At 36.3% G+C, this 23,796-nt stretch overlaps 1 protein-coding gene across 23 annotated transcripts in view; it reads right to left on the reverse strand.

Annotated features, from left to right (window-relative positions):
• DLG1 (discs large MAGUK scaffold protein 1) overlaps positions 1–23,796 on the reverse strand; it is a 143,655-nt gene that overhangs the window by 45,720 nt on the left and 74,139 nt on the right. For 14 of the 23 annotated variants that reach the window (XM_039380896.1, XM_027738092.2, XM_027738094.2 and 11 more), the window contains 7 exons: positions 11,809–11,907; positions 8,629–8,682; positions 6,146–6,196; positions 5,064–5,188; positions 3,824–3,993; positions 3,160–3,296; positions 1,820–1,964 (listed from right to left, as the gene is read on the reverse strand). In XM_039380896.1, the coding sequence (XP_039236830.1) occupies positions 1,820–1,964; positions 3,160–3,296; positions 3,824–3,993; positions 5,064–5,188; positions 6,146–6,196; positions 8,629–8,682; positions 11,809–11,907 (781 nt within the window). The remainder of the gene's footprint in view (positions 1–1,819; positions 1,965–3,159; positions 3,297–3,823; positions 3,994–5,063; positions 5,189–6,145; positions 6,197–8,628; positions 8,683–11,808; positions 11,908–23,796) is intronic. The other 9 variants (XM_027738111.2, XM_027738108.2, XM_039380897.1 and 6 more) reach the window with 1 other exon arrangement.

Raw genomic sequence — 23,796 nt, forward strand, 5'->3', positions numbered from 1 at the left:
TTTACTGAGAAATGACAGTCTCTTTCACGGCTTTATGTTATGATGCAATTAACTTCAACAAACTGAGTCTCCAGCTCATCCACCATTTGAAAGAAATTAATTCTCTGAATGACAGAGCACCAACAGCACGGACGTCTTGCCAATATCATTGACTCATTAATATCGGGCAAATTATCAGGAATCAGCTCCTTCACTACCTTCCTTCCCTCAAACTTTCTTCAGGTTTTCCTCTTGCCCCCACAAAAGATTCATACATACAGTATGTATGTATTTACATACAGTAAATATTCCAGTGATTGAGTCAAGATACAGTAGTAACAGATGAGATACTTTGATGTTGGTCACACCACAATCCAGAGCAGTGTCACTCCATTACCACTACACTACCAGGAACACTATGTACAAATCAGGTTTCCTCTGTCCCAGAAAATCTGAATTAGAAGTGAAACATATGAAGAGGTCAGTTACTTTGGAGAGAGAAAAGGTAAGTCCGCTTTTCAAGGCAACAGTGGGAAAGGTTATTGGACAAACCCAACACCATGAGGGAAAATGGCTGCTCTGTAACCCTATATATGAATAGAAAGCTGGGGAAGAATAAGGGAAGGCTGAATATAGTTTTATGTCAAAGAATGGAGCCTTCGAGAGCATCCTTCTAATAAGACAATGAAGATAAAACCTAATTAGCTCCGAAGTATAATTCAATAAGCTTACAAATGGATTTTAAGATACTGTAGCTATTGACAACAAATGATGGGCTTATAAGGTCCTTCAGTCCTCTGTTGTGCTGCACTTTTGTTTGTTCTTCTTTACATATTGTTTTCAACTACACCTTTTCGTCCAGAAGTGCTCCTTTTTTCATATGAAGCAGTATCTAAACAGATCAGTGCTACTTATCACTGCTTACACAAATCTAACAGCAGGAAACAAAAAATACCTAAAATAACTCTCCCCTAGAACCATTTTATATGACAAGATGAGTAAAATCAGTCATCTAGAAAAGTCAATCTATTTAGTCTTGGGAAGACACAGTTATATTATTTTCATTTCTTTCTCCAACCACTAAATAGTAATATCCCTCTTGAAGAGACAATATATTGAACTCAAATTTTTCTTTATATTGTAGTTCAATCCTGAACTTTCTGGATTTGCATGTTTGACTTTGAAAACACTCTTGTCAGTAGTACCCTTAGGTCAACAAGAAATTCTTATAACTACTTTTTAATACAGCATTCACTGGTTTTCCATTTGAATTATCAACAATTATGTCAAAAATGAAGTAAGATTTCAAGTTAACATGAAATTTCTCAACATGTTTGCAGGCAAGCACTGAAGTGAAGAACTCCTCCTCCTCCCATTTCAGTTTATTCAAGTATGTGCAGGCTCATGAAAAAGCAGGAAAACGGGAAAAAAGAAGTCAGAACATCATTAACCTCTAGCAGAAACAGTATTGTCTTTTGCTCAGTTTACAGGACACTGAACATCCTCGCAGTGCATTGTTTGTTACTCTCCACAGCCTCCAAGAGCACGAGGACACGTGTTCTGCTCATACCAGCCAGTGCTGAGCAACACTGAGTCTCCAGGACTGGCCCATGCCAGCCATGGAAGCACACCTGGAGCCCCAGCTGTTGCTGTCTTTCAGTACAGAAGCTATGGGATGCTGTTCTGTTCAGCATATAATTTTCCTAATTAATCAACTTTCTTATATCAGATTTCTGCCGTGTATAGTTTTTAAAAGCTCGAAACAGTTAAAATACTAAAAATGGGATGTTAAAGCCTTAAAGGGAAAAACAATTAAATCACAAAGATAAGCTGAACTTACAGTTTGTGATGTCAGGAGGGGCATAACTGTCATTCATGAACATGCTGGTGGGTTTTGCAACTTTCAGATAAACAAAGTCAGATGTGTTTTTTAAGGCAGTCACTGCTTCTTCATGAGTAACTTCTTCTAAACAGACACTGTTCACCTAAAGAGAAAAACAAATTCTCAACAGAGAGAAATGTAACATTTTCATAGGACACTCACTGAAAGCTGTTGGAGAACCCCGGAATTGAGAGTCTTTATTAGGATTCGTGTGCCACAGACATAAATGACTATATAAAATTATATAACACATGCTTCATGAAATATAAGACTGACAAGTATTCCTTTAAAAGATAATAATAAACTGTATTGACTAACATCATCAAGAAGGCTCACGTGACTTTGGAGAGCTAAAGGGACAAGCAGGACACTCAAAATGTCTAAGTGTGCACAGTCACAGCACTGACAGTGTGTTACTGCAAGCATTACAGAGAAGAAAGTGTGTTCTAGTGAGAATAAATTCTACATCATCTTGTCACGACATAATTAAGTTCCAGACATTATAAAGGGACAACATATTCTTGCAAGAGGTCGAAAGCAGGGGTCAAACCTGGAGAAGGTCCTGATGTGATTGAATTACATGCCAAACAACAACAACTTAGTTTAACTACAGGCAATAAATTTCTCAAGACATTGCTATTAAGGTGAAACACCAGCACTTGCATTAAAAAAAACCCAAATGTTTAACAATTACTATCTCATACAGAATCTTACTAAATGGAGTTCCTGGCTCTCATTTTTCTATCTGGATGACTAAATTTGTGGATGGGATTTAAGAAAGATGAAAGTTATTTTTACTTTATGCATAGAAAAATTCAACTTTGCAGTATTTTAAGCTTAAAAAAATAAGCCATTCAAAATCATTAGAAACACTGAAATGCAATATAAGCAGCAGTTTCACCATAGGCTGGCTACAGGCTGTCCAGCTATCAGTACATGGAGTTCCTTTCCATTCTTCTTTGATAAGAGAAACAATCCCACTGGATGTTTGTTTACAATTTTGTCACTCAGATCCCAGAAAAATAACAGCAGGCATCAGAAATAAACATTCTGATTAATACAGGTTTTGTACAGAACACTGGGCTGAAGAAGAGATTTCAGATTTCCTGATGAGATGGTGCCGAATGATGCAGATTTAATTTTATCACTGATTTCCTGGCAAAAAGACATTTTTTTACCCATTTCTATGAAACTACACTCCACTGGCAGGCAGCTGAACCACAAACTGAATCATGCCCCAATTAAGCCTAAAACTGAATGACCATTAAAAAAAGAGAAAAAAAGAAGTTCTTACTTACAGCTAAAAGTTTGTCTCCAATCTGAAGTTTGCCATCTTTATGTGCTGCCCCACCTTCAATGATTTTGGTTACATAAATGCTGTTGTCCCCAGGTATATGCTGATTTCCTACACCACCAGCAATACTGAAACCAAGACCTGCTTGAAGACAAAATCATTACTCAAGAAACCTTTTTTGCATTAATCAAATTCAAATTATTACATAAATAATGCTTATATTACATATAAATATATATGTAATATTAGGGTCTGGCTGAAGCAATACTGGATGACTTTTCAAGAGAACTCCATAAATTTCTAGAAAGTTCCAGAAAGTTCATAACATCTACACAAGTTCTCAAAACCAAAAGCTAACTCTTTAATTCATGCCTTGTGAAGGATGCACAACAGCAGAGGTATAGCATCACCACTGATATTTATAGAAAACTGTCTGACAATTACCCATATAGAAACCAATACTTTCCTCAATTTATTTTTAATCTCTCAAGGATCCTTCTTCCTAGGTAATTCAGTGAAGAATTTTACTCCACTTTATAATGTACTTAAAAATTACTAGATACCACCAGAAACACACTTTTATCATTTGAAAGAAAACTATGCATTCTAAAAGAACAGTTACAACTCCGTAATTCTTGTGAAACAGAAACTTTATACTTCCAGCGTACCCTTGGGGCCTTTTACAAGTTTGATTTCCACTATTTTTTCTGTGACTGGTTTTCTTCTCTTGACATACAATCGCACAATTGACCCCGCTTCTTTCAACGCTTCCACGGCTTTGCTGTGTGTCACATCCCGCACATCCACCTCGTTCACTCGCAGAATACAATCATTAACCCTACACACAGCAACAGGCACGGTCAGCTGTTGTGTTATAGCAGAGCAGGAGCCTACTACTTTATCTATAAAACATTAACATACATGTTGACCCAATAAAATACATACATTTATCTCTAGAATTCTACTGATTCAAGACAATGCTCTAAAATTAATTATTAGTGCTTAAAAATAAATCAAGGATCACTAGAAAACATTTAACGGGAATATTTAATTACCAGTCGAAGAGGGCACCATCTTACATGTGCTTCATTTAAACAGTGTTTTGAACAAACTATCTTTGGTTTAGGGCTATAAGAAAGAACTTAAAAATTCAGAACATAGGAGGCACACAGTGAGCACACACTAGTTCTAAGCCATGACATGACAAGTCAATCTTGATTCCTCCTTTTCACAAGCAGTTTAAGTGCCGGCCTTCCAGTCCATTTAACATGTCAGTGCAGTAACACTGAGCTCTCATTACAGTAAGTGCAGTGCCTGACCCACCTGTCGCCACATTCTGCCAGATGTACCTCTGACAGTGGCCAACAAGCTCAAATGAAGCCTTAAAATAAGCTTATTAGAACTAAAACCTGTAATACATCAGGCATTTGCACCCGAAATAATGGCGCAACTTCTTGACAACACAAGAGAAAAATGATGGTCCTACAATCAATGTGGGTGGGTATCTCTGAAAAATTCAGACACCAAATTATTACCAAGCATAAAAGAGGGTTGTTATTAAACTTCACTACCTTAAAGATCAGAAAATCTGCACATGGATAACCAAGAGTTACCTATTCTACATGTCTAAGCTTTTCCTTGAATTAAGGACTATGGAACATATGGCATGATACATTTATACCACAGAACAGAAAAACTTCATTGCCCTTAACTGCAGATTTTACTGGTTTGGGGGCAGTAATTGGTCCAGTCAAACATTTTTCATTATTTACAAAACACTTCCAATAAGGAAAAGTTATTTAACATCTAACATAGCATGATGAAACTATTAAAAGTAACAGAAAATGTTCTATCCACTGTTTAAAATACAATAATAACACTTAGCAACCCAACAAAAAGTCATCATACCGTAATCTTCCATCCTGTGCAGCTGCACCCCCGGCGATAATTTTTGTAATGAAAATACTTGCATCATCCCCAATATGTGGGTTGTCTGTACCACCTGCAATGCTAAAGCCAAGTCCTGAATTTCCCTAAAGATAGAGGAGAAAAAAATTTACACACTTCTTTTTTAGGAAAAAGATATTCTAGTGTATCTATTTGATTCACTATAGAACCAAATCTACATAATTTTTACTGATAACAAAAATATTAAAAGACAGTTTAAGGAATATAGTACATATGTAACTTATTTTTATGAAAATAATATAATTATGTCTTACATATATGTAAGGAGAACAGAAGTCAGAGTATAGTATAGTTCCAATCCCACAGCCTTCTCACTGAACTTGATAAACTACATAAAATCTTCCCTCTCCAATTTGCTAGATATCTGAGATTATTCATACAAATATTTGCTCCTCATTAAATTGTCCTCAAATTACTTGTGTCCCATCTCTAATGTATCCTCACAGATGCAGAGATTCAGACTGACATTCTTCTCTTCAGAGGTTGCCTGCCTTTACTATCAACTGCAAGACCTCTTCACCCTCTCAGTAACCACCAGAACTGCACAGGAATCAGATACAACCATTTCTTTCTGTCTTTTTATTAACAGTGCAGCTCAAGGGAACTGAGCTAGATCTCAACATAGAAAACCTAAGAAAGAAATGAGTGTGACAAGGTGTCCCTTGTAATCTCAATATAAAACTGAATAGTATAAGCAAAAGCTTATCATAAATAGCAATACAGGAGATGAAATCAGAATCTGTGTTTATTACTCTCTAATAATAACATTAAAGGTAGTATGTCTTAGGGAGATTATTCTCCTATTTTACTCTTAATGGTCACAGATACTAATAAAAACTTTTATTCCTGCTCTAGCAACTAGATTTACTTTTTTTTTCTTTAGGTTAAATAATCTATCTAAATTTAAAAAAAGAGAGTAAGAATTGGTTTGGATTGCTGTTAGCAGTATCAAGAGGTTAATTTTTCATATTAAAGTATCACAAACCACACTTCAGAGTACAGGAAGATATTTAGCATGTTACCCTTTCAAGAGTAATTTCTTCATACTCATAATCTGCATCCGTGCCATTGACCTAGAAAGAAAGAAAGAAAAGTGAGACTTACAGAGAATTTTACGCTTTCCATGACACAGTTTGCTTGGCTGGCAGTTCACTCCCATCAAATCTCAGTTGATTCACAGTGACCACTGAGCACAGAGGGGACATGTGATTTTTCACACCACTCTGTATATATGAATCAGACACTCTTTTTGTATGAGTTTAAAAGTTGTTATTTCAGAGAGCAGACTGCTCTACACAGATATTGTAGGGCAGAGGTCCTCTGCTTCTGATTGCCAGAAAGAAAAACATGCTCTTGAAATCCTCAGATGTTCCTCAGGCTATACAGAAATTTGAAAATCAGAAAAAAAGAAAGAGGATATGGGGTAGAGAAGAAATTGTAAGGAAGAATAGAGGAGCGTTTTCCAACTGTTCCACACAGAGCAGAGGAAAATCAAAAACTGATGCTTTATACCATTTCTTATGAGAAACGGATAAAACCCTTCTAAAGCAACTTTTAACAACTGGTTATATTACTACATGCTACATATAAACTAAAGATCAATAAATTAAAACAGGGACGAAAAGAGAAGAAGAGTTTAGAAGACTATTTTATAAAGCTAGATGAAAAACCCAAATCCTAGGAAGAAGCCTTATCATCCTCAAATTAGAAAGGATACCCACATTCTTTACTGCCTACAGAACTAGGACGGAATCAAATACCAGAAGCAACAAAAAATCAAAACTAAGCAAAATCAATTAAATATCAAATTCTTAACCATATTTAATATGTAAGAGTAAGGTTTCTTTTTTCCAGTTACTAAGATATCTTGGAACTCAAATTCTTTCCTCCACAGTTACCTACAGCAGCATATACACCATGCAGCTACAGGCAATTCCCTATTTATAGCCTTCTCAGATGAAATATTTAACAAGATAAGAAATAACATTTATATTATATTTACAAAGTACCTTATCTCTAAGATATTCTGTATCTGATAGTCTTCTGTGCTTTAACACACTATTAAAGGTTTTATAAAAATATAAAACATACGTACAGAAAAAACATTTTAAAATCTGACAGTTTTCTAGCAGAGAATTAAAAAAGGGAACTTAATTCAATACAAACAAAATTAAGATGAAGCTACTTCATTCCTTTCATATTTATTTAAGATATTTAAAAGCTCCAAAAGCTGGTGATGCCACAACTTTTACAGACTGTCTAATATCAGCCTCATTTATCCCTCATCCTCTAATTTTATCTCCCCCTAACACAATAGAACCCATATCCATTCCAGACGTAACAGAGTATCAACAGTACCTCAAAAATGACTATGTCCTTAATAGTTTGCTCAGTGGAACAGATACTGTGGTTTTAACACATGATATTTCTCCATTAAAAAGGGAAGAGGTCTTGACCTTCTGAATACGTGAAACTGTATCTATTATGACACCACCACAAAAGAAGCCACTGAGATCAAGGAGTTTTTATGCCAGTTTAGTCCTTGAGCTCCTACCTACAGGAATGACAACATGTGCTAACTGAACCTGTCATCCAGCATTACACTACTAGGACAATAGTTCATGATGACTGAGCAGCATGCAGTGCTTTTTTTTTTCTTTTTTATTAAATAAATAACAAGGATAATTAATCATTTCCCTACTCACTGTCATTAGGCAAAACAAAGCCAATTTTAATATATTTAAGCAGTCTCCTATTTCCATGTAAAAAAAACCCATAATCCATTTTTATACTATCACCTAGATAAACAGGAGCAAAAAAAAACCCTCCACTGTTTTTATCTTCCACTTTAGCTCAGCTCTATAGTTGCCCTCTTTTTTTTATATTAACTTTGAATTTATTTATCTACCAAATCAAACATTAGCAGAGAGAGGAGCAAGGATATATCAAATGATACAAGTCACTGCCCTAGTCTACCTTTTCCAAGTTTTAAAGGGACCTCAGATCCACTAAGCTAAGCTTTATTTGCAGAGGCTTTCTGTGAATGAAGGGTGTTCTATACAAATGCTGTAATTATGCCTGACAAACAAAAATCTTAGGCTCCACATAACTACACTTATTACCTTAACATTTTGAACAGAACCAACCCATTTTTATGAAAGTTTAGAGGACTAAAATCTTCAGTACAGCCACTGCATGGAGAAATGGTTTTTATGAGAAGTGCAACGGAAATGGCACATTAAATATTAAAGCATTTGCCTGCACAGTAGAAGAAACAGATTGTTCTCTGAACACTGAACCTCCAGAACCTCAAACAATTATGTTTTGAACTGTCACACACTGGTACTCACAGAAAAACTTCCACTTGCAATCTACAATAATTTTTTAATGAAACAGCTATTTAAGGACTTCAAATTACCATCAGGACAGATGACAAAATCAAGCACCACAACTACATACATAAAACATGATCTAAAGTTATAATTGATAGGAAGTGTAGGCTTACGTATGTTGAAGTCTCCAAAGAATCTGTATTCACCAGCACTGGAGGGGGATTTGCCTTTAATAAAAGGATAAAGAACAAAGTACACAGTGTAAGAAAATGCAATATCAATGATAACTGCACAAAAATTTAATTTGCTGGCTTCTCAAAGTTCTGTTAAAAGGTAGCCTCAGCCTGAGAATCTCAACATTAACCTTCTGAAACACTTGTTTCTACCTTGAACAAATTGCTTTCCTGACGCAGAAACACAATCTTAGAGGTCTGAGATCATACTTTATATCCAAGTTCTGTCACTTATTATCTTGTTTTTCAAAAAAAACCCTGAGTCATGCTACCACTTGACATTATGTCAGTAACCCTAATACCTGTGGTACGATTTGCAGAGGTTGCTTTACCACTTAGTATCTTAAAACCAATTTTTGGCAGAGTTGATTCCTCTTTCTTCCTATCAGGAAGATTTCTTCCCCCAACCCACAAACTGCAAAATGGAACCTTGCAGAAATGCAACTTAGGCAAGAAAGAACCTACAAAACTGACTTGCAAAAGCAAATCCATAGCAGCCATTGATCTACCACCAGAGAATTATTACTAACAAGCCATAAGCAGTCAGGGATTATTGCTATTGAAATGTGAAAGAGAATTAGCATTTTTGCAAGCTAGGAACTAGTAGAGTAAGTTAACACTCTCATATTACTGAGAATTTTTCTCTGAAAAATGTAGTTTCAGCTGAAAGAAAATCCATACAAACTGAAGGCATTTCTTGGAAATAATTTCCAAATTATTTGGAAATTATTTCCAAATAAACAGATTTCCTATTTATGCATCAATTATCTGCCTTTAAAATAGGCAGCATCTAGCCTGCTCTGGGAATATAAACAAATCAAACAAAAAAAGTGTGCAGATATACTCTAGACTCCAAATACTGTTGATATATGAAGTTCAGTGGCACAGAACAAAGTTAATCTTCTTATTGCTTTAATGAAGCTGAGATTTTTTTATATGTATAAAAATACATTATCTTTGAATTTAAGACATTATTTTTTTAATCTTCTACATACGCATGTGTGCATGGAAACAAATTTAGGGATAGTTTAAAAGGCTGCAACAGAAGCTAGTATTAAACTCATCGAAAGATAAAATTAAGACCTACAAAAACATGGCAACTGCATTAACCTATTCATATACTGAATTCTTGTTTCATTACTATCACAGCAACATAATTCTGAAGAATTAATGATTTTTAAAAGCTCCCAAATGCTACAAAGTGATGACTCAGAAGTGCCTTTCAAAATAATCTACCATCATTAGACAGGAGTCATCAATCTGCTGTCAGGTTGCTGTGTCAGAAATTAAGCCTGTGTCATTTAATAAGTAATAAAATCAGGTGGTATCTACACAAGTTAACAGAGTAGACTATTAAAAGTAAAAGGAAACAAAAAGGATGACAATTATGACTGTCAAAATGCCATTAAACACCTTTCTCACCGAGCTTCACCATGCTTCTCAGTAGAAGCATGGGCACACTTCATGCAGTACAGAAATTAAACACTAGTTACTGCTGTCATGATAAAAATCTCTGTCAAAACAATTCTATGCCTCACCACCATTTTCTGCCATTAAGTTATTATTCCCATTGCTGCTTCTTACTCAAGTGCAAGTTCTATTAAAAGAAGAGTAAATTAAAAATAAGATCCCATACTAAACGCCCAATCAATTATGCATCACTATAATTTGTTATGGTTACCATAAATATAGTTAAACTACATTTATGGTTCTTATATTTTCACTGTAAACAAAACAAGAATCAATTAGTTTGATCACACTCTTTTCACTCCATTTTGGAATGTATTTTTATTTAATATTAGAATTCTGTAATATCCAATTATATTCAAAAAACACAGTGCCAGTCCAAGCTGGTTTACCATTATTTTTTTTCTTTTTTTGAGGCAGGCAGGTGTTTTTATTTTGTCTATTAAAAAATAAAAAGGATAACTAGCTAAAAGCAAATTGTTGTTAGCAGGTGAAGTTTCTATGTGAACAGTATGTTTGAGACATAAACCAGCCAACCAATGCAAAACCTCTTCTGCAAGTTAAATGATTGTTCCTAACACTCCTTCTGCGTTTATCTGGATTCTCCATCACAAAGCAGCCATTTCCCATCATTCCCCAACATGAACAAGAAAAGCTTTGTGCCAGCCACTCCAAAGGTACTGTCTGGACATGGTTGCACCAGCCTGTTCCCCTCAAATCCTGATGTGGGCACAATCCCTCCCCAGGAAGGGAATATTTCTCAAACTAATCAAATCCCTGGTCTCCCTGTTAGAAGAACTAGAGCTGGCAGATTCGTGTAAACACACATCCACTAGAAATTGCACCATAAAACAGTCAACTGTAAAAACTTTAGCTAACTGTAGATTATGCAAAAATTAATTAACAACTGTTTAGCCAAGTAGCTTGAAAGCAAAACTTAAGAAAAAAAAATACTGCCATGCTGTGGTCACATATTCCAAATTACATGCAAGATATTAACATTAACTCATGTTTTCTGCCTTCACTTGTTTTGACAAGGTTTGGTTTTTATTTTGGGGGGTGTGTGGATATTATGGGGCCTAAAGGATGAAGGCCCAGAAGGGAAGCACATTTTAGGAGTCAAGTATGTTAGGAATGGAGGAATAAATATCCCTTTTGTATTGTAAATGCCCCCCATAACAGTGATACCAATAAATGGCTGGAGAACATGAGAAACATCATGCAAGTGAAAACAAGGAAAAACATGTATTAAGTATTTATGAGATGAGACAACTTTTTTTATAAATAAATCAAGCAGTAACACTTTAGCAAGGAAGACATGGCTCTAAAATTATTACGTGAACACAAAATGTCCTATTGCTTCTTTCCATTCTTTTGGCTGGTTTTTTCTTTAGGCCTTTCCCAACTTACTAATTACTTCCATACGAAAATATAGATATTTTAAGTGGACTAAAAGCTGCCTTAAAACAAACAAAAATTAGGATGAAATTCTAGTGTATTACTAATTTAGCTATTTCACAGTTCATCTCAAACCTGTGTGTGAGAGCACCAAAAGGTAAATTTCAAAGAAGCAACAAAATAACTTAAATAAATGAAAGTTGAACAAATGTAACAAAACAAAAAGAAAACAAACAAACAAACAGGAATAAAAACCTGTGGTATGGTGGATGGGATGACAGTGGTCTCAGCAGGGACTGGTGGGACAGGGATCACAGGGACAATGGGAGAAGAGGAAGGAACAGCTTCTGTGGGCTAAAAATCACCAATAAAAAGTCAAAAATAATGAAAAACTAGAAAAACATTTTAAAACAAACAAGATTCACATTTAACAGCTTAAACAAATTCTGAACTAGCACAAGGATTTGGAGTCTATAACTCCAACAAAGACAAACAGTCCCCTGAACTGTGCTAATGTCGAGGAAGTCCGAGCAGTTGGACACGGCCAGAGGGCTCGTTCACACCAAGGCCCTCACTCACCTTGCAGCACCAGAGCAACGCCCAAGGAAAAACCTGCTCATGCCAATGGACAGACTTGGGCTTTTTGTGGGCTGCTCTCACAACAGAATCCCTTCACCAACACACAGCAGAGCAAAAGGCAGGGAAATGGTGGCTGAAGTTGATAGCACTGAACAAGGTTAATATAATATAACTCTTTGATAAAGGGGAAAAATCAGAGGTACATTAAGGTTTCTAAACTGAGAAGAAAAAAAAAAAATCAAAGAAAACCTTTTAGTCAGCTGGGTGGAAGGGCCTAAAATAGATCCAATCTACCTTTCTAAGTTCTTTACATACATCTGCAGACTAGCAGAATTTTGGTCTTGGGAATTTTCATAAAACTAATATCCAGGAAACCTAGTGACATTTAAACTGCAAGGAAACAAGGCTACAAACAACATTTTGAGCAAAACATTGACTCAGAAAATTTTGAGATGTTCACATACTGGTTGTCAACAAGCTGTCAGAAATATAAACTGCTGGCAACTAGCATCAAAATTACAAGTTGAACAGCAGATTGAATCTCTTGCAACTTAGTTGTTCCAAGACATTCTTGTGATCTTTAAATATAATGAATATTATACGTATATTTAAATATAATGAAGCATAATTACAAAAGAAAATAATAATCCTGAAAATGTACCAAAACCCCATAAACATATTCTTAAAGTTTGAGATATTTTAAAACACAAAGCAACATTTACCAATAGCAGACACCACATTAAAGAATAAAAGGAAATAATAAAGGAACCTGAAACAGCCCAAAAAATGCAGCACTTATTAAATGTACATATGGTATTCCTACAGGGTTTTTTAACTCAAAGTCAATCCACCCAAATTGAACAGCTGGTGAAAAACATTGTAATTATTGAAAGCTGTAAGACCAAGATATATTTGGTATCTTGAGAGGTAATCACTAATGCCATTTAAGTATTCATACATCTATGGACAAGAGCACAATATGTGAAGTGATTAAAAAAGGAGGGTGAGGGAGAATCTAAATTAGTCCAGAAAATTCTATAATGCTGCTCTTTGTAAACTACTGAAAGATATACTTTGGAGAACAAAAGTCAAGCAAACCAAACTTTCCTCACTTGCAAGAAATTACTGTAAAACCCAATATTGTATACAGTGCAACAACCTTCACTGGAAAACACTGAGAGCAAGTATTCTTTGCAAGTACAATTTCAATTATTGCTACTTTGATTTCCAACAATAAAATACAAAAGAAAAGTAGGTAACAAAGTCACTAGAAACAGGAGGGACAAAACTACAGTGAGAAAAAAACCATAACATACTTTCCACAGTTTGCATCAAAGATGCTCATCTGCAACACGTAGTGCAGCACCTACCTTTCCTAAGGAGCAATTAGAACACGAGCCGTCAGACACCCAACCACTGGCAGCTTTTACTTTTGCTGTGCTTTTTGTAGGACTCTTTTTTACACTATCACGTAGGTTTACAAATTTCCCTCTGTGTTTGGCAGACACTGGCAGGGTGGAGGAACTGAAGGGTGCGGGAGTGCCCAGTGCCCGCTGCGGGTGCCGGAAAGACCTTGGCTGCACGTGAGGATTTTGATGTATTTCCATTCTCGGGTTCCTTGTTAAATCAGTGAGTTTGAGCGTTCCCATCCCACCACCATGAGAAGTCATGAAAGTAGCAACACAAATAGTCCTTCTTGCAAAAATAAAAACCACCAAAAAACCCCCACCCAAATTAAAAAAAAAAAAACCTATGGAGAGAAAATAAATTAAAACATTGCTTCCTGAGGAAGCTAAAAATATGATTTTTTTCTAGATTATGGTCAAAGGAAAAAAGCCTACATGCTGCTTTAGCTTGTACTGCATGTTGTGTGCTCTCTCACTCTATTTAAAGAGCACCATTGAACCACCACACGACAGTCAATTTGCTGGGCATAAATAATCAATGCAGTGCACAAATTACTGAATAGAGGGCAAAAGTCATCTGACTATTATAAGGAAGCTACGAAAGGTTATTTCTCCCATAAGCTTCTACATTTTTGTATTTTGCCACCTCAAAGCTTCTCCAAGGTTTACGTCTAGAAAATTTTAAAATTCCTCTACTTTTCTGAATGCTTCATGGGGGCTGACAGCTAATGAATAAGAAGTTTATGATGAAAACTACATAAGTTGTGAATGGGCAAACTTTCAAAGAAATTAAATTTCTTTGTACCATAATAACAAGAATTACTTTGTGTTAATAATTTTAAGAGCTGTATTTCCATGAAATACAGCAGCACTGTTAAACCAGAACTCTAAAGCGCACGCTGTTTAAAATAAAATATTTTTTTTAAATTTAAGACAGTTAAATGAACAAGAGTTTTTAGTTTTTAATGCCAAGGATGCATGATCTCTATATTACATTTTTATTCCAATATTCAAAACAAAAAAAGCTCTGGAATTACTTCTTCCCCCTCTCTCTAAAAAAGCACACCAAGAAGAGCCAGCTTGATTTAACTGGGCTGTTGAATATTTATCTTTACTAGCCAATCTAAAATTCTTTAAAAAAGGCAATGGTCAAAAGTTATTTTCCCATCATCTACATGAAAACTGACAGCTAAATACAGACACCTCTATGCCCAGCCTTACAGAGGAAGAAGTGGACTCAAGTCAGCGGTCACAGAGTCTTCTCAACAGTGGACACACAACCAGCATTTGCTGAGCTTTGGGTCAGCCACAGCACACACCACCTGTCTCTTGCCCCATGGATCTGTTCTAGGAATGTGCTGTGGATCTGAATATCTGGTGCTGAGTATGATAAGAGTGAAGAACACCAGCCCATAGGAAACACAGCTTGATTAGGTCAGCTGTACTGTACTGGATAACACGGAGAGTTCACATCAGTTCACAGCATTAAAACATGGTTATTCTCCCTCTCACTTTACACCTCCCTATAGCAAATGTAAATATTTAAATTATGAGTCAGCATAATTTTTACACACAGAATAAAGAAACAGACACAAAGATCTAAGTAAAAATATTTCCAGTTATTTATAGCATGAATATTAAGAGATAAATAGGTACTGACAGATGTTCCTCTAATCGCCAAGAGCTGCCATGTCTCATCTTCTACCCAGAATGTATGTAATCAAGAGCTGCATAACATACCATTAATGCAATATTCATACATGCAAAGACAAGAAGGTTTCTGGCCAGTGACAGGAAACTGGAAATGTGTTGGTCATACAAACATTCCCAGACTTGTGCATGTGAATAGTAGGTATGTATTCCACCTTTGAAGCTGAAGGACTGTGTCCCACTGATATATATGGGCAGATGCACCCCTGTCTTCTATTCTAGAGAGGCCAAGAACCTCAAGGTTTTTTAATTGAAGAGCAAAGGCAGAGAAGAAGATAAGCACGTTGTGAATGTACATGAAGGTAAATAATTCAAAACCAGCACATCACAACCTTTTCTCCTGTGAGAAATTTTCACAGATACATTAATACTGAGCAACTCTGAGGCACATTCTCTAGCCTGCAGGGATTACTTGGATGGAGGCTGTCTTGTGCTGAAGCCTCTGTATCAGTACCCTCTTTGGCCACAGTGTGCTAAATGGCAGGTTTTGTAGACCACAAACATTTCTTTTCCAGAGATGTTCAAGATTGCTTGAGGTTTAGCAGCTGCATTCATGCCAGCCATTCTACTTGCCTATCAGTACCCAGCATGACATTGTCCAGTTACTAAAATGCAGAAAAGAAGAAGCAAAAGGGTTTGCGGTTTTTCTCTTCCTGGAGGCACCAACTTTGTTGAAAACACACTGGCCAAGTAATATCTTGATTAAAACAAAAATAAATCAGCATTTAAGAGTGCTAAGTAAGAAAATGAAGGCAAGGGAAAGAGATGCTGGACACTATATTCTTAGAAACTCAGTTGTCTGGCTTCCTATATTGTCCTCCAAATAAGAAAAGGGAAGACACAATACAAAAGACAAGACAAAGGAATTCACATCTCTCCAAGTGTGCTTTCCCACATGTTGACCCCAGTGGCCAAAGAATGAAGATGATGCAGCAGAAAACTGCTAACAGCACAAGTGGTTTGTTTTTTTTGGAAGTCCTCATGCCTTGAGGACTACTGATATCCCTAACGTATCAATAATTAAAAGAGAACAAAAATTTGAAGGCAATTGTAGTTCCAAGAGCAACAGCCCAAGCACCAAAACACAGCCCAGGAACAAGAGGTACAGGCAGAACACCAAACTCATCCAGGCCTGCACAGTGTGCCAGGGCAATCTCCAGTGAAAAAGCTCAGGCTTCATTGAAATGTCGTGTTATGCAAGTATGGAAAGCGAATACAGCATCTTGGTAAAAAAAACCAGGTGAAGAGAAGGAAAGGAATACATAATCAAAGCATAGGAAGGCTTATATAAAAGAATCATGGTGTAAACAATGAAAGCAGACAACAGCAAAAAAAAAGGAAAAAAGATAAGACAAGAAAAATGTTAATAAAAGATTAATCAGTTATTTGAGTCATGGGGCTCAGTCTGCCCAATTACATTCACATGTGAGGTAAGGGAGAGCCTGTCTTGCAGTTACACTGGTAGAAAAAAAACCAAACGAAAAACCCGAACAACTCTGGCAAAGCAGCAGGACATGAGCACAACCCAAAGCCAGAGAATGTAGTTATGTAACTAAGGCTGCCCAGGTTTGGCAGATCATCCTCTGACTGCAGAAAGCAAGTGTTCTCTGCAGACTGCATTAATTACTGGCATGAACTGCTCTACTCTAATATCAAGTGTTAAGTGATTTTTCATAACCAGGGGGGGTTCAGGATCAGGCTGTGCTTTCATATTAAATACCAACTCTGAACAATTTGTTGCTAACACAATGCTGAATCATCAATATTTCATTCTTTTAAATTACTACATAAAATGCACAGTGTACACTTTGCAGCAATCTGTTAAAGTGCCAGTAATCTTTTATAAGTAGTTTTTCTTCAAGAATCATTTTCTTTCCACATTCTCTACCACCCACTCAGTAGCTGGATAACAGCAATACTCGTAGAAAGAGAAAATAGTACTAATATTTGACCAGTAATATCCACTGCAAAGGTTATTTTTTAAAGCTTCAATGACCAACTTTCATTACTTCAAAAAGCAATTCTAACAGCTAGAAGAGTACTCCAAAAATAATTCGGCACTTCACCCTTTCCATTGCCTTCAAGCAGATACTACAAAATCAGCAGCTTCTGTTAATATAACTTGACTGATGAAAAAAAGCCCATATTCATCATCTCTTCCTGAAAGTAGGAAATAAAATATCTTCCAAAATGTACAAAACTTGAAAAGTGGCAGAAACAATTTTGCTTCAATACCCAATGACAAAGCTGAATTTAAAAGGCATATATTCTTTCTAGAGATATATAATTTAAGGTCTGGCAGTGTAGCTTCATATCTTTCCTCTGAACTACATCCTAGAATGCTACAGGACATGTCACTTAGTCAAGTGTGCTATTTTAAGAACTTTGCATCCATCTTCCTCAAAATCACAGAAGTCAATACTCATCTAAAAATACCTCCAGGGATTTATAGGCTATTTTGTGGAGTCCAATGGTGGTAAGAATAAAGCACAACTGCCATCCATCCTCATTCCTAATCCATGTCAGCTGTATGCTGCCCAGAGCATCTAACTCTGAGCACTAACACTGGTGCATCAGCTCTACCACATTCCTTCCTAAGTCAGTGCCTTGGTAGGTCCTTAGTACCACAACATCCATGACTTGAGTTGTTAACCCATAAATTTGAAAGACATGCATATTTTTCCTGAGTGTATTTCTCCAGGACTTCAAACAAAATGTAGCATCAAGGGCATTTGAAAACTAATCAGATGTTTTCCTACTGCCCAAACAAAGTTTCAAAGAAATCAAATTAAAAAAAATCCAAGTTTCACAAGAGCTAAAACCGTATAGAACTGCTTGAACATAAGCAATCTTGTTTCAAGGTAAATATTGACTTGAAATTCCAAACAACGTTCATACATCAAAACTGCACATAACACAATCAGACAGGCTGATATGCTGCATCTATCTGAATTTTGAGAACTGCAAAGACCCCAATTCAGGCCAGGCAGGAGTCCTGCCATTGGTGATAAGCCAGTCTAGACATGCTGAATACACCAGAAGGGAAGCAGAACCACCAAAAAAGAGAATACCATTAATGCAAGCATGACTCAATTTTTTTCCTGCTCTACAAGTTTGTTAATCTCTTTCATGCAAGAAAGCTTTTATGTTATCAATAGATGATATACTTTGATTTTAAAATGTGCTTCCCACCCAATGAACTCCAACTCACCTGTTCCCTTGTGTTAATACAGGAACTCTCCAGTTTTCATATGGACACCACATTTGAGTATTTCATACACGGTGGCTAAAAAGCCAAATTACTTAAAATACACTTTTTCAGCTTTCAAACCACTCATGCAAATGCTACCACAGATTTTTATCATCTGTACTTCATGGGGGTTGGGGTGTTGTTCAGATTCCCCTATCTAAGCCAGCATATCCCATACTGTAGTACACTGATTTACCACAAACAAAACCTTAAGAGAGTCAGACAAAGATAAATAACAAGCTTAATCAGGATGTCCTCAACCCATGGGTGGTTACAATTAATTCAGCCTAACATTCTGCACTGATATAAGGACACAGAACCTTCAGCTTCTGATTTGTGTTTCTGAGCCTCCCACCCCTTCAAGGGCTCTTCCTGTTCCTTGCCATGATGGAACAAAGACTCATTACCATGGTCTTCCAAGGATGAAGGAATAAAAATCCCTAGATCTCCAGCTGGATGATATCCAGGTCTCTTCAAAGAGATTGGACAGAAAGCAGAACAACAAAAGACCCAAGTCTGAAGCCTGTCAGGGTCTGCCTACGTGGCGATGGGTAGGTTAGTACATAATAGTTTAACAAAGAGATTTTGAGGACAGAAAAGTCATGTTGGAGCTGCAACATCAGTTCAGGAGAGTACTATAACAAAGATATGAAAGTTTTTCTGGATATGAAAGATATGAAAGTTTTTCTTTCGGAAAGAAAAAGACGTACCCTGCCAGTCCTTGTAGATTAAAAGGACCAGTCTGAACGGCTGTGGCTTTGTGTTACATCTCACCTTTTTCAGAGGGAACCGTGGCTCTTGAAAATCATATCTATGTCAGCACTCTATTTTAAAGACACAAAATCATGATAGATATGTCTAAACTGTAAGGGTTATTTGGTTGCTTGGTTTAGTGTTGGTTTTTTTTTTTAACTCAGTCAACAAATTGATTCTCTAACCTAGTTTCCTCCTCAAACCCCACAGCATTTTACATTGAACTCACATGAACTTAAAACTCAGAACTTAAAGCATAAATAAATAGCTTTGAAGGGGAAAAATAGTGACAGCAGAATATCAGTAAAATCACAGATGGTGACGATGACCTGAACTGATCTGAAGACAAATAAGCAATTTATTTACTGTTTCAACTCCTTATTGCAAGCTTCATCTACAAAAACAACCCAGTGAGAAACAATTTGCACCATGGTTCCCCAAGCAAAAGTAAAGCAGCACAGCAGTGACAGACTTTTACCTCTGAGGTAGTCTGTAGCAAAAGAAGAGTTTTGTGTATGAGATAGACATCCACAAAGCAGAAATGGGGGGCCTGGACCTACAAAACTATCACCCAATGCCTGCACGCAGTATCTAGTGGTTGGTTGATGCAAATACAAATAACAGACTCAATAGAACAAAGGTTTCAAAAACCAACCTCTTCTCTCTAAGATCTAAAATTGGACCCTTGAAACTTGCCTTTCTGTCCATTTTTGTGATATTCAGAAAGACTTAGCTCAATTTGGCCTGCCATATCTCTCAGGGACTGAGTTGAATCTCATTCATATTCCAAATCCATAACATAAAAATGTACACAAAGTTAATCTTGGTTTTATAAAAGCTAATTTGTGACTTTTTTAAGCGAGTGTCTAGCACTGAACCCTATGCAGCAGGTTAGTCATCTGTATTCATCAGGCAACTCAGCACTCTAAGCTCAAAACAGAATTACAAGGCTCCTCATTAAGTTCAGAAGTGCTATTGAGAATGAATTTAATGCATTTAATTTGCAACTTAAAGCAAGACCTAGAAAGCTCCTTTTAAATAACATCAGCCTTAAGAATAGCAGCTTTCATTATAATGTCAACACGTCCACAAAGAAGCCCAAGCAGGGGTTTAGCATCAGAAAGAGTCCAAACAAAGAAAAAATGCGTTCTAAGACTTTATTGTAGAAAAATAATGTCACCTCTTGGGTGTCAATATTTTAGTTTTTGAAATTCACAGTAGAAAGGGTATGCTGTGCTAGGAAACAGATATGTTACTCCTACGAACACTATTAAATCAAAACACAATGATAAAGTTTGGGTACTGCTTACATGCTTTAATAGATGTGACACTTATAAGTTCTCAGAACACATAATTTGCAATCACCTCTAAATTATTCAGGAAATAACTAAACGTAGAGAGAATGCCTATTTTGTATTTATAATTCATTCAAATATGAAAGTCATTCTATTCCTATCTAGCTCTGATACTGTGATCTCAATACTAGAAATGCATCAGTTAAATGTCAAAACTATCTCACTACTCTTCTCTAGAAGGTTTTTTGTTAGTGGTTTTCTTAAATTGAGTAACTCTACAAGAGCCTTTATTCGTAACATATAAAAATTATGCATGTGAACCTCATCTTGTCTAAAGCATGATCTCTTTGTTCTTTAAGATAAGAAACACTCAGGTTCACTTAGAGCACCCCATTGCCCTCGAAGTACTTAAGGGTACAGTCCTAAAACAAGGAGTAATGAAGTGATCTGAAGGAATTCAATGAATCAGAGCTAGAGTCTCTCATTTTAAAATGAGTATTTATTATTTTATTGACAACCATATTATTCTGTGAGCAATCTGTCCAAAAATATTTTTATAAAATATACAAATTTGCCCTAAAACACTAAACACAAGCAGAACATCATTTACATCACATTAACGAACCACAAACAAAAAACCACACCAGAAAAGTCATCTGTAACAGCCCATTAATTAAAATCCATTGGCTTTCAGGACACAAATGTCAGAAAAAAAAGAAAAATTAATTACTTGATTTACACATAAAGTGGTTTCATATTAAAGCCACTCCTTACTTCATTTACAAAAGGCTTCATACTCATAAGTGGTTGCAGCATTTTATCTTTACAGATGCTGAATTCTTTCCAAACGTAAATTTCACCTTTCAGTACAGGTCTGATGGCTTTATGTTGCCATCCACAATTACCAGCTTGGTTTCTCATCTGATTTTATTCATTCTTATACCAAACTGACCAAAATGTCCATTTTGTGTGGCACTTCCTTGATAAAAGGAATATTAACTATACTGACCTGAAAAAATAGTGGGTAACAATAAATGTTAAGTTTCTCAGACTACTTCAAAATACATGAAACAATGTGAACTTCTGTCAAGTTATGACTTAAGTCTGTCAAATTTTGGTCTACTTGCGGCAGGATATTAGTTTACACAATCATTTTTCCCAACTTCCATTTAGTTAAGATAATTAAAATGGTTAATCTACAATAAAATGTTTGTAGTCTTTAGAAACCAAATATTTGAAACACTTCTTCACAAAAAAAAAATTATAGAAAGGACTAAGACAAGTGGTTTGATTTCTGCATTTACGATTCAGGAAAAGCAAAATAGGATTCATCAGACCCTCAAGACTGCAAACCATTTAAAGAAAAATTTGAAGATTCATTTTATGTCATCTCTAACACAAAGAACACTACACAACACATTTCTACTAATGGTTCAAGTCCTTAAGCATTAAGAAGCTAATGGGCATCAATTAAATCTTTGGATCCAAAACAGTTTAAAGGAAAAAAGAAGTGAGGTTATGACCTGAATTTATTTACCTTCCTACCATAATTACTCAAAAAGCACTTTCCCCATTTTCACATCCTCAGAATAACAGGATAGCAAGCTTAATGTATCCTTAGCCACACAGTTCTAACAGTGGTGAGGCTTTGGGTGAAGTTCTGGGGGTCAGGTTCACTTTGACATGTGAGGTTCAAAAGCTTCCATTCTCAGGCCAGTGCCCAAGCTGATCCTCACCCAGACTGCTCCAACAGACCTGGCCTGATCGCCCTCTGCATCTTTGGAGCAATGAACTCACATAAAATATGGTATACAAATCTGACTCTTCAAAGCAAGGGAGGGCTATTTCCTTAAAAAATACCCTGAATTCTATTTCCAGCACTGGTTTGCATTAAAAACCTTTGAACAAAATGCAGAACAACAGGCCCCATAACCCCAAGTCTCCTCCCCTCATTAGGCTACAAACGAACGGAAGCTGTTCTTTCACTGCTGAATCCTTACACCATAAGAACACCCGCCAAGTCCATGACAAGTCATGGACTCAGTGTTATTAGACACACAAGTCATCTCCAGCTCTTGCAATCCTCTCCGCTGGAATAGGCAATAATCTCTGAAAGCCCTCAGAGGAAGCATCACAGCTCTTTGATCTGGGTTTGGAGTCTTCCACAACCCTCCGCTCCGGCTGCTGCTGAAAGTAGGGCACCAGCTTGACAGACAACCCAATATTTTTCTTCTGCAGGTTTTTTTTTTCCAATGAACAAAAAACTAAGTAGGAAATTGCATTTTACAGTACATCTACTTCATCTGATTATGGCTGCTGAAGTTGAAGGACGAAAATTGATAAAACTTGAGCACTGCAACATCGGTAAAAATGAGCAAGTAAAGACACAGGGTGAAACAAGTGAAAAATTAACACTGAAAATTATGAAAGAAGAAAGTGGACTAACGGGTATGTAAAAACAAATCATTAAGTGGTAATGCTATAAACAGGTGGTAATGCTATAAAACTACTTATGTGCTTTGAATTTCAAGAACCAGAAAACAAAATGCATCTTCTATGCTGGTTTCTGATGCTCGAACCCAAATTAGGAACTGTCAGTTAAGTTTTTCAAGTCCTGCATTACTTGAAATTAAGTGACAGCAACAATGTATGGTATAAAAACTAACACCAGACAAAACCCAACCTGCCAGTGCTCCTGCCACTTCCCAACTGCATTGGAATACGAGAAGATTCCATGGTTCCAAGATGGACACCATTGTATCTACTGTACTTAGAAGACAGCACAGCAAGGAAAAACCAAGAATGTTTCTAACTCATTCATGCCTTAGGGCAACAGCTGGGAATTCACCTCTTTCTTGTATTGTTAACCACATTCTCTGAAACTATTAATCGAACCACAAGTCTTTTCCAGATATATTTCAAGATTAATTCCTGCCACTCTGATCATTTCATGACTGATGTATCGCTCAGGGGATGAATTTATCAGATGGCATTTCCTTAGGAGACTTGGAGATTTCTAGGTCAGGTGGTCACAGTCTCTGAGTGACACACAAAGGCCAGAAACTGAGATTCCATTCCCTACATTTCACTTGCACTATTGCCAAGCTTCCAAACATCCTGTAGACATTTATTCAGGGTTTTTTATCTAATGTAATTTATTCTGAAACATCAAATAACACAATGCACTACAGATAGAGATAAATTATTCTGATAGTTCATGTCCCTCACTCCACACCAACAGTAGAAGTTG

The sequence above is a fragment of the Pipra filicauda genome, unplaced genomic scaffold (genome assembly GCF_003945595.2).
Source record: "Pipra filicauda isolate LSUMZ 115617 unplaced genomic scaffold, ASM394559v2 scaffold206_size1356665_pilon, whole genome shotgun sequence".
NCBI lineage: Eukaryota > Metazoa > Chordata > Aves > Passeriformes > Pipridae > Pipra > Pipra filicauda.